This window comes from Danio rerio, chromosome 4 (assembly GCF_052040795.2).
Source record: "Danio rerio strain M-AB ecotype USA chromosome 4, GRCz13ab, whole genome shotgun sequence".
In the NCBI taxonomy this organism is placed as follows: Eukaryota; Metazoa; Chordata; class Actinopteri; order Cypriniformes; family Danionidae; genus Danio; species Danio rerio.
The window spans coordinates 73,625,001-73,637,763 of NC_141024.2; the positions used below are offsets into that span (position 1 = coordinate 73,625,001).

General features: G+C 33.7%; 1 protein-coding gene across 7 annotated transcripts in view; it reads right to left on the reverse strand.

The window, feature by feature from the left end:
• slco1d1 (solute carrier organic anion transporter family, member 1D1) overlaps nt 1-12,763 on the reverse strand; it is a 790,174-nt gene that overhangs the window by 16,217 nt on the left and 761,194 nt on the right. For 4 of the 7 annotated variants that reach the window (XM_087246101.1, XM_087246099.1, XM_087246100.1 and 1 more), the window contains 4 exons: nt 10,714-10,812; nt 5,628-5,891; nt 5,211-5,375; nt 4,736-4,931 (listed from right to left, as the gene is read on the reverse strand). In XM_087246101.1, coding sequence (XP_087102227.1) covers nt 4,736-4,931; nt 5,211-5,375; nt 5,628-5,891; nt 10,714-10,812 — 724 coding nt within the window. Of the gene's footprint in view, nt 780-873; nt 4,932-5,210; nt 5,376-5,627; nt 5,892-10,713; nt 10,813-12,763 lie in introns of those variants that run through there. The other 3 variants (XR_015481795.2, XR_015481796.2, XR_015481797.1) reach the window with 2 other exon arrangements.

Sequence of the window (12,763 nt, forward strand, 5' to 3'; positions counted from 1 at the left end):
AACCAACTAATCAATCAATCAATCAATCTAGACAATCAATCAATCAGTGAATCAGACAATCAATCAACAAACCCAACAAACAACAGACGGAAAACATCACTCGATTAATCAATTCTACAAATAATCAATAAATCAACCAGGCAGACAGACAAACAGCCAACCAACCAAATAATCAATCAATCAATCAATCAATCAATCAATCAATCAATCAATCAATCAATCTAGACAATCATTCAGTGAATCAGACAATCAATCAACCAAACAAACAAACTACAGATGGACAACATCACTCGATTAATCAATCATATAAATAATCAATAAATCAACCATCCAACAAATCAAATCATTCAATCAATTAGTCAATCAGTGAATCAGTCAGAAAATCAACCAACAAACCAATCAAACAAACTACAGACAGACAACATCAATCGATTGATCAATCATACAAATAATCAATAAATCAACAAACCAATCAATCAACAAACAAACTACAGACAGACAACATCAATCGATTAATCAATAATACAAATAATCAATAAATGAATCAACCAACCAAGCAAACAGACAAAGAGCCAACCAATCAATCAATCAATCAATCAATCAATCAATCAATCAATCAGTCAACCAATAAACCAATCAATCAATAAATCAATCAACTAACCAATTAAACAAACAAACATCAATCAATTATACAAATAATCAATAAATCAACCAATCAATCAATTTGTCAATCAATTAGGGAATCGGTCAGACAATCAAACCACAAACCATCAAATAAACTACAGACAGACATCATCAATCGATAGATCGATCATACAAATAATCAATCAGCAAATCAGTCAAACAATCAATCAACAAACCAATCAAACAAACTACAGACAGACAACATCAATCCATTAATCAATCATACAAATAATCAATAAATCAATCAACCAACCAATCAATCAATCAGCGAATTATTCAAACAATTAATCAACAAACAAATTACAGACAGACAACATCAATCGATTGAACAATAATACAAATAATCAATCAGTCAACCAATAAACCAATTAATCAATAAATCAATCAGCGAATCACTCAATCAATCAACAAACCAATTAAACAAACAAACTACAGACATTCAACATCAATCAACCATACAAATAATCAATAAATCAACCAATTAATCAATTAGTCTATCAATCAGAGAATCGGTCAGACAATCAATCAACAAACCAATCAAATAAACTACAGACAGGCAACATCAATCGATTAATCAATCATACAAATAATCAATAAATCAACCAACCAATCAATCAGTCAATCAATCAGCAATCAGCAAATCAGTCAATCAATAAACAAACCAATCAAACAAACAACAGACAGACAACATCAATCGATAAATCGATCATACAAATAATCAATCAGCGAATCAGTCAGACAATCAATCAACAAACCAATCAAACAAACAACAGACAGACAACATTAATCGATTGATCAATCATACAAATAATCAATAAATCAACAAACCAATCAATAAATCAGCGGATCAGTCAAACAATCAATCAACAAACCAATCAAACAAACAAACAAACCACAGACAGACAGACAACATCAATCGATTAATCAACCATATAATCAATACAAATACAAATAATAAATCAACCATCCAGACAGACAATCAATCAGTTAATTAATCAGATACTCAGTCAGACAATTAATCAACAAACAACATCAATCAATCAATTAACTAGCCAGCCAGCCAACCATTTAATAAACCATACAAACAATCACACAATCAACCAATAAACCAGACATACAATCAATCAATCAATCAACTAACTAATCAATCAATCAAACAGACAGACAATCGATCAATCAGTCACTATCAGTCGGTCATTAAATCTAAAAATAACTGTCGTTATCCATGTGGGATATAAAAGACGACATTAAAAGAAAAGACATTACTGTTGTGATTGCCAGTGGAGGTCACCTCCTGTAGTTTGTGGCAATCGCCAACGGCAGTTTCTATATGGGCGATTACAACTGAACGAACGCGCTCATCGACTCCTGGAACAGCTGACAAAAATCCAGACACTCGCACGCAGACACAGCTGCTGCTCATCTACACTGATTACAGGACTATACATACACCTCACCTTCATCCACACGTTGCCGAGTCTTGTTTCGCGTTTCTCTTGGTGTTTCTGATCCTTGCCTTGTTTCTCGTCTAGTCTGACCTCTCGCCTGAACATTGACCTCAATTTTTGGATTACCCTTATGGTACTGTTTTGCTCCTGTTCATGACCCTTGCCTGTACGACCTTGATTATTAAACTGGATTTTACCTGCCAATACTCCTGGGAGTCTCCTGTATTTCAGACCCATCTTCCGTTTTGTTCTGTCTCCTGGAAAACTCCTGGAATCCCCCCCCCCCCCCCCCCCCCCACAGTGACCCCAGTCTACAGTTTGCGATCAGTTTGCTACTCGCCACTAACCCCAACAGTTCGATATTGCCTTCGTCGCTGCCAGAGCTTTCGACGCTACCTGAGCCTTCGGCATTGCCAGAGCTGCTGTCTGAGCCTCTATACTCTGAAATGACATTGCCATACCTGCCAACACTCCCGGGAGTCTCCCGTATTTCAGACCTATCTTACGTTTTGTTCTGTCTCCTGGAAAACTCCCGGAATTTCTCCCCCCAAGGACCCCAGTCTTCAGTTTGCGATCCCCCCTCTTTAGTTTGCTATTCGCCACCAACCCCAATGACCTCCCTCCAACCCCGCTCTTCAGTTCGGTAATGTCTTCGTCGCTGCCAGAGCTGCTAGAGTCTTCTTTGTTTCCCTGTGTGTTTCTTATCCTTGCCTCGTTTCTCATCATGATCCATTGCTGCCTAGTCTGACTTCTCATCTGTACATTGACCTTGATGTTTGGATTACCCTTATGGTACTGTTTTGCTCCTGTTCATGACCCTTGCCTGTACGACCTCGATTATTAAACTGCATTTGGATCTGCAAATCTGCTCTCAGCGTCTGCTTCACAACAGAAGACTCGGCCACAAAATGGATCCAGCAGGATTTTAGCTTATGCGTCTCCGTCAGGAGAATCGTTACATCGAGGAACACGTGAAAGACTTCATACAGGTAGCTAATTTTTCTTCTATGGATGACTTGTGTTTAATGGTTTTCTTTTATGGTGGACTGTCTGAGCCTCTATACTCTGAAATGACATTGCCATACCTGCCAACACTCCCGGGAGTCTCCCGTATTTCAGACCTATCTTACGTTTTGTTCTGTCTCCTGGAAAACTCCTGGAATTTCTCCCCCCCAAGGACCCCAGTCTTCAGTTTGCGATCCCCCCTATTTAGTTTGCTACTCGCCACAAACCCCAATGACCACCCTCCAACCCGGCTCTTCAGTTCGGTAATGCCTTCGTCACTGCCAGAGCTGCTAGAGTCTTCGTTGCTTTCCCTGTGTGTTTCTGATCCTTGCCTCGTTTCTCATCTTGATCCATTGCTGCCTAGTCTGACTTCTCGTCTGTACATTGACCTCGATGTTTGGATTACCCTTATGGTACTGTTTTGCTCCTGTTCATGACCCTTGCCTGTACAACCTCGATTATTAAATTGCATTTGGATCTGCAAGTCTGCTCTCAGCGTCTGCTTCACAACAGAAGTCTTGGCCACAAAATGGATCCAGCAGGATTTTAGCTTATGCGTCTCCGTCAGGAGAATCATTCCATCAAGGGATATATAAAAGACTTCTCACAGGTAGCTAGTTTCTCTTCAGTGGATGACTTGTGTTTAATGGTTTTCTTTCATGACTGTCTGAGCCTCTATACCAGTGGTCACCAAACTTGTTCCTGGAGGGCCGGTGTCCTGCAGATTTTAGCTCCAACCCTAATCAAACACACCTGAACAAGCTAATCAAGGTCTTACTAGGTATACTTGAAACATCCAGGCAGGTGTGTTGAGGCAAGTTGGAGCTAAACCCTGCAGGGACACCGGCCCTCCAGGACCAGGATTGGTGACCCCTGCTCTATACCAAGGATCACCAAACTTGTTCCTGGAGGGCCGGTGTCCTGCAGCTTTTAGCTCCAACCCCAATCAAACACACCTGAAGTAGCTAATCAAGGTCTTACTAGGTGAACTTGAAACACCCAGGCAGGTGTGTTGAGGCAAGTTGAAGCTAAACCCTGCAGGGCACCGGACCTTCAGAAACGAGATTGGTGACCCCTGCTCTATACTCTGAAATGACATTGCCATACCTGGCAACACTCCCGTTTTTCCCGGGAGTCTCCTGTATTTCAGACCCATCTCCTGTTTTGTTCTGTCTTCCGGAAAACTCCTGGAATCCCAACGGGACCCCAGTCTTCAGTTTGCGACCCTCCCTCTTGGGTTTGCTACTCTCCACCAACCGCAACGCTTCATCAACTTCATCACTGCCAGAGCCTTCGTCGCTACCTGAGCTGCCAAAGCGTGCACTGCTGCCAGAGCCTTTGTCGCTTTCCCTGTGTGTTTCTTATCCTTGCCTTGATCTATTGCCGCCTAATCTGACCTCTCCCCTGTACATCGATTTTTAGATTACCCTTATGGTACTGTTTTGCTCCTGTTCATGGCCCTTGCCTATCCGACCTCGATTATTAAACTGCTTCACAACAATTGCATTCAAATGAGTAGAAGTTTTGATCGGGAAAGGTCACAGGTCACAACTAAGCAAGCAAAATCAACGTCATAGTCGTATTTCTGCTGTGTTTACCCTTGGTACGTGACTGTAAGTCCCGCCACTTGTGAGTTGTCACACTGTAGGAAATACTGGATGAGCATTGAACAGAAAGCCAGAACCGACGCCACGATGCAGATCTTGGCCGCTCCGAGAACATTCACCTTAAATCTCTTCATTATAAACCCTCCAGTGACGATTCCCAGAGCCACGGCTGGGAGATTCATGATGCCTGCAAAGACCAAATGAACTCAATTCATCAATATTTATATTGGCGAATATTTGACTTCATTAACAATTCGTAGTTGTATAGAAATATATCTGATCATTTGGATTTAAATTTAATCTGTAGTAGAAGGACACTTTTTGCACTATATAGCTTTTGAACACTATGAATTGGAATATACTACTACTGTACACTACACGTGTACAAATACAATCTGTTCTTATATATCTTCCCCAGAAATTAATATTACACGTACTATAACAAAGCCAGCAAACAGAAACCCACCTATCAAGAATATTGCTCTTGATGCCGATTGGCCGTAAACTTGCTCCATGAACTTCGGCTTGAACGTGATCATCCCTATGAAACCACTGACTTGTATCAAACCGGTGCAAACCAGGAGCACATAGATTGTGTTGCTAAAGAGTTTCTTCAGTGACGGCAGAAAATCTGGACAACGTAAAAAAAGAGGTTTCGCATAAATCCAAGAGTAAGGTATGCTCAACGAGTCAATGCACCTACTGTAGGGATTAAAACACACAATTTATAAACACTTGACTTTCTTAGAAATAATAGTAACTTCATTGCAAGCTCCACATGCACAATGCCGGGACACGAACCAGCGACCTTCTTGCTGTGAAGCGACGGTGCTAACAACTGAGCACCGTGCCTCCCTTGTCTAATGTTGCATGTTTCGATTACCTTTAGCCAGGGCTGACATGGTGACCGGCGCGGGTTTGCTGGCAGGAGGATTGTGTTTGTTGTTGTCAGGGATGAAGCGCTCCTGCTCTCCTCCTTCTGGAGCACCTGGTTTCTTCTCACTTTCAGGCTCTCCCTGTCTGGTCAGAGACTTGGGAAGAAACCAGAACGGGATTCCGGCCAGCAGCATCACTCCACCCGTTACCAAGAAGCCCAGCCACCAGGCGCCGACCCAACGCGAGTCCTTATAGTTGATGGTGATGCTGTCTAGACAAAAAAACAAACAAACACACATTTCATTGATAAATTAACAATGTTTATGATGTTAGGTTCTAGCTAATAGTCAGATATAGAGGGCTGATATATGCAAATGTAGGTAAATTTTATTCCTATTGAATTTTGCATACAGTATGTATATAGTTGAAGTCAGAATTATTCGCCGCCCTTTTTTCTTTTTTAAATATTTCCCAAATGATGTTGAACAGATTCAGGAAATGTTCACAGTGTGTCTGATAATATTTTTTCTTCTGGAGAAAGTTTTATTTGTTTTATTTCGGCTGGAATAAAAGCAGTTTTAAATTTTTTAAACACCATTTTAAGGTCAGTATTATTAGCTGCTTTAAGCTATATTTGTTTCCGATAGTCTACAGAACAAACCATCGTTATACAATAACTTGCCTAATTACCCTAACCTGCCTAGTTAACCTAATTAACCTAGTTAAGCCTTTAAATGTCACTTTAAGCTGTATAGAAGTGTCTTGAAGAATATCTAGTCTAATATTATTTACTGTCATCATGACAAAGAGAAAATAAATCAGTTATTACAGATGAGATATTAAAACTATTATGATTAGAAATGTGCTAAAAAAATTAAAAAGAAATTGGGGAAAAAAATAAGCAGGGGGCTAATAATTCTGTTATATATATGCAACATATTTCCAAATATTACAAAAGTGCCAGTAAAAAATAAATAAATAAATGAAAAAATAAACATGTAAATAAATACAAACAAATAAATGATTAAATATTTATATTTATTTATATATTTTTTTCTGCCATTTTTGCTATATATATATATATATATATATATATATATATATATATATATATATATAGTAACTTACAGTAAGTCCAGTAATAATACTGGGAAAAAAAATGTATTTACACGTAGAACTCCATTTATTTTGCTGTGTACTGTTTGTACTTACAGTACTGTATATCTTTACTATAGAAAAACACAGTAACGTTCACAATGCAACTGTAAAATACAACAACATACTGCAAAACTGTCTTATTTAAAACACAGTTAATATTACAGTCAAACATGGTGCAATTTACAAAAAAAAAATCATTAACAGTAAAATCAAAATACATTTTAGATTTAATAAATACAAAATACTATTGGCTGTTTATTTTAAAAAGGGGAGGAGTTACTTCATGTCCTTCTTTTCTATATGTTTTAGTCGAAATTATAAACTTAACGAACAAAAATGCAGATTTAAATGGTCATTTTGTCATATTTTCGACTGTATTTTGTATATTTGACATGTTTCATATCCAGTTGAAGTCGGAATCATTCGCCCCCGTTTATTTTTTCCCCCAATTTCTGTTTAACGGAGAGCAGATTTCTTCAACACATTTCTAATCATAATAGTTTTAATAACTCATCTCTAATTACTGATTTATTTTATCTTTGTCATGATGACAGTAAATAATATTAGACTAGATATTCTTCAAGACACTTCTATACAGCTTAAAGTGACATTTAAAGGCTTAACTATGTTAACTAGGCAGGTTAGGGTAATTAGGCAAGTTATTGTATAGCGATGGTTTGTTCTGTAGACTATCGGAAAAATATATAGCTTAAAGGGGCTAATAATATTGACCTTAAAATGGTGTTTAAAATATTAAAAACTGCTTTTATTCTAGCCGAAATAAAACAAATAAGACTTTCTCCAGAAGAAAAAATATTATAGGAAATACTGTGAACATTTCCTGAATCTGTTCAACATCATTTGTGAAATATTTAATACAGAAGTAAACAATTCAAAAGGGGGCGAATAATTCTGACTGTATGTGCAATGTAAATATGGACTTGTATGTCTTATATTGCCATATATCAGAGGGTAACTAACTGGGTCGGACTAGTTGAATTTTACTCAAACCACACTGCAATTGTGTGTCATATACTTATCATAAAGTCATGTCATTTATTAACACCTCTTTAAAACGAGTCTGACTTCAGATAATAGTCAACTTGAATACTTTCGGCTGCATTTTGAAAGTTAAACTTTTGAACTGAGTCGGCACCGATGACCTGGCCTTATCGATTAGACTGAAGGACAACAAACTTTTCGCATAATTCTCACGCAACAAGCACATCTGACTGAGTTAAAGTGGACAAAGGTAACAAGGTTATTTGTTTTTGTAAGCTGGATTTTTAATTTTATTTTTGAGAAATTTCTCTACAAAATAGCTTTGTCACATTGGTGTTGTCTGGAAATGTCTCATTTTGGTCCTGCTAACATACGAAACATTTTGGGATGAGTGTTGAAGCCTTCATTGCTCATATTTTCCGGTCCCACTTTATATTTAGTGACCTCTACTAGTATGTACTCATTTGTTGCAATGTGGTTATTGTGTAAATACATTTACCTGACTAAACTGTAATTACTTTTATAATTTTGACCATCCCTTAAACCTTAACCCACCCTTAAACCTGCCCATACCACCAAATCTTTCCTTACCCCTACCCATATCCTACCTCAAGAACAGCAGAAGTGCTCTGCAATACATTAAGGACACTAATGGACACTTGGTATAAAGTGGGACCCATTTTCCTTCTCTTATAAACATGTGATTTTGGGTTATTATGTTAAGGGTCGCTCTTTAAAAGAAGCTGGTTTCATTAAAAAATCGTTTTATTAAATATGTAATTTTCACATTTACAAATGCAGGTCTGCAAAAAGCAAACGACTCTTTGTGGTGCTCGAAACATCTGATCTTTAATATATATTTTTTTAGATAATATGAGTCTATAGAAAAGCATTTAAACTAATTCACATTTTTTTTTTGCATAAAATGCTTGTAATAACATTTGCATAAACGTTCCACAGAATCAAACTTAGCAGGACATTTTCAATTGCATTTATGAATTGGTATTATGTTTGCTCAGTTTTAAATATTGTCATAAGTTAAGGTCAGAATAAATGTGGTCATATTTTATTTTAAGGTACAATTATTCCTATAAATAAACAATTCATTTCAACTAATAAATAAACGAATAAATAAATGAGCAAACTAATATACAAACAAATGAATAAATAAAAAACAAGAAAACAAACAAACAAATAAACTACTAAATACATGAATAAGATACTGAAAAAAACTAATAAATAACTAAGATAAATAATTGAGATAATGGAAAAATAAACTACTAAATAAATATACAAATACATTAATTAATACATGAACAAACAAACAAAAAAATAAATAAATAAGATACAGAAAAAATAAACATACATAATAAATATATACAAAAATAAACTAATACATAAACAAACAATTGAATAAAAAAATAAATAAGATAAATAAATAAATTAATTAATAAGATAATGAAAAAATAAACAAATAATAAATATCTAAATAAATAAACTAATACATAAACAATTAAATAAATAAATTGGATAAATAAATAAGATAATGATAAAAATAAACCACTAAATAAATATATAAATAAATGAAATAATACATAAACAAACAAATAAACAAATTAATAAGACAATGAAAAAATAAACTTATAAATAAATACATAAATAAATAAACTAATACAAAAACAATTTAATAAATAAACAAAATAGGATAAATAAATAAATAGGATAATTAAAAAATAAACTACTGAATAAATATATAAATAAATGAACTAATGCATTAAAATATTTAAATAAATAAACAAAATAGGATAAATAAATAAATAAATAAATAAGACAATGAAAAAATAAACTACTTTATTAATCTATAAATAAATAAATACATAGAAAAACGATTAAATAAATAAAAAGATAATAAAAAATAAACAACTAAATATGTAAATAAATTAACAAATACATAAATAAACAATTAAATAAACAAATAGGATAAATAAATAAATAAGACAATGAAAAATAACCTACTAAATGAATATGTAGATAATTAAACTAATACATAAACAAACAAACAAACAATTAAATAAATAAATAAGATAATGAAAAATAAACTGCTAAATAAATATATAAATAAATAAACTAATATGTAAACAAAGAATTAAATAAATTCAGACACTGAAAAAAAAAACTACTAAATGAATATATAAATAAATAACTAATACATAAACAAACAATTAAATAAATAAATAGTATAAATAAATAAATAAATTGGATAAATAAATAGGATAAATATTTAAATAAATAGGACAATGAAAAAATAAACTACTAAATGACTATATAAATAAACAAACTAATATATAAACAAACAAACAATTAAATAAATAAATAAAATAAATAAGATAATAGAAATAAACTGCTTAATAAATATATAAATTAATACATAAAAAAACTATTAAATCAAATAAATAAAATTTCAAACGGTTCCTTTTCCATGTATTGCACAAGCACATTTTAAAGGATTTTATCATTCATTTTGCTAATCATCTTATAATTCATTAAGATATAGTATTAGGTAGTATTAGGGATGTAGCGTCGATTGTGCAAAGAATGTAATTTATAACTATTAATAAACAGCGAATACCCTAATAATAAACAGGTAATAATCCACTGACTATTTAACAGTGAAAATTGGTCCTTAAACTAAATTGGTACCAATATATTTGACATTTTTTACAATAATTAGGTAAACACACTTGTCTTCAATGTTTAATATGTACATAAAATTGTCATATAATTTGATGCAGACACCAGAAAAGCGTCTCATCTTTGACCCAGGAAAGAGTCATTGTAGGGTAAAGAGCAGTTATCAGTTCAACACAAAAAATATAGCGTTTTTCATTGGCCGAACAGGTAAAAATGTTTACACTTTGACATAATCATGTTACCTAAGTCCACCGTTCCAATGTCCACGTACAGCTTGGCACAGAACGAGCCCAGCATGAATCCAAACATCGGCCCCATGATTCCCACCGTCTGTATGAGAGCTGGAGGAAAAGATTTACAGTCAAATTTCCACAAAATAAAACAAATATATTAGGAAATGTACTTGCTCTGTTAAATAAGAGCTTGAAAAAGAACTACAATTTCACAGGAGCACTAACAAACTGATTTATTAATTACTTATTAATAGTTAAAGTTGTGTTCAGGTATTGGGGATTAGGGATTTAGAATAAGATCAAACCTTAAAAGTGCTAATAAACAGTTATTATCTCTATTTTAATACATTTAATACACAAGAGCACATTTAGTACAATTAAGCACGCACTAATTTTTTGCTCATAACAATAGGGTATTTACTGAGGTTTATAAGTCAAAGAGCAATAAATACAATTTCAAGTATATAAATTCAATAAATAAGACAATGAAAAAAAAAACTACTAAATAAATATATACATAAACTAACACATAAACAAAACACTATTAAATAAATAAATAAATCAGACAATGAAAAAATAAACTACTAAATAAATATGTCAATAAACAAACTAATACATAAACAAACAAACAATTAAATAAATAAGATAATTAAAAAATAAACAACTAAATAAATATAGAAATAAATAAACTAATACATAAACAAACAAACAAAAAATAAATAAATAAGATAATGAAAAATAAACAACTAAATAAATATATAAATAAATAAACATACACAAACAAACAAACAAACAATTAAATGAACCCAGGCTCATTCTGGAAACGTAGCCCCGCCGACGTTTCTGGAGGCTGCGAAATATGTTCCTGGAGGTACGTACTTGAGCAGTTTTTGTTTTCGGAATCCGCAAGAGGCTGCTGTGCACGTTTTTCCGCGTCTCGAACGCCTCTCGTGAGAGCGCGCCATTCGCGCCCACGCTGTTCTCGCGTAAAAAGCCACCAGAGGCTGCTGTCGAGCGACTATCTGTCCAACTGACTGACTGACTGAATGACTGAATGACTGACTGGGCGGCCCGCCAATCGGCTGACCCAGCCACACTCCTCCTCCTTCTTCCCTAAACCCGAGCAACGATTTACAAAAGCCGTCCAGAAAAAGAAAAGCCCTTGTCCAATTTTGAGTTTTTGGATTTCACCGCATTCTCGCCCCGTTACAAACTCTTTTTCTTTATTTTTTGCATTCTGTTTTTTGTCTCACCTGATTTTTAGAACCGCTCTTTCCCTGGACTCGAACCCAGTTGTTGCCGCGGCCGGCTCCTCCTCCGGGCCTTCGCTTAGCTCCGCCGATGTAACACGATGAACTAACCGGACAAACTGGTTGCAGCGGGAAAGCCCTCTACATGGAGGCGAGCCATCCGCCGGCGAGCACGAAGAGGAGCAGCGTCACAACGCCCTGTAGCGTTCACTTTAAAAAACTAAATTCGACCATACGTACCTCCGGCCACGTAAATCGCGGCCTTCAGAAACGTCCGCGGGGCTACGTTTTCAGAATGAGCTTGGGTTGAATTAAATAAACAAATAAATATGATAAATAAATAAATAAAATAATGAAAAAATAAACTATTAAATAGATATATAAATAAACTAAAACATAAACAAATAAACAATTAAATAAATAAATAAGACAATGAAAAAATAAACAAATAAATAAATATATAAATAAATAGACTAGTACATATAAAAACAAACATTTAAATAAAAATAAATAAGATAATGAAAAAATAAACTACTAAATAAATATGTAAATGAATCAACTAATACACAAACAAACAAACAAACAATTAAATAAATAAATAAATAAATAAGATAATGAAAAAATAAACAATTAAGTAAATATATAAATGAATTGATTAAAACATAAACAAACAATTAAATAAATATTTTAATAAATAAATAGGATAAATAAATAAATAAATAAATAAATAAATAAATAAATAAATAAGACAATAAAATTATAAACTACTAAAATATATAAATAAATACATAAATAAATAAACAATTAAA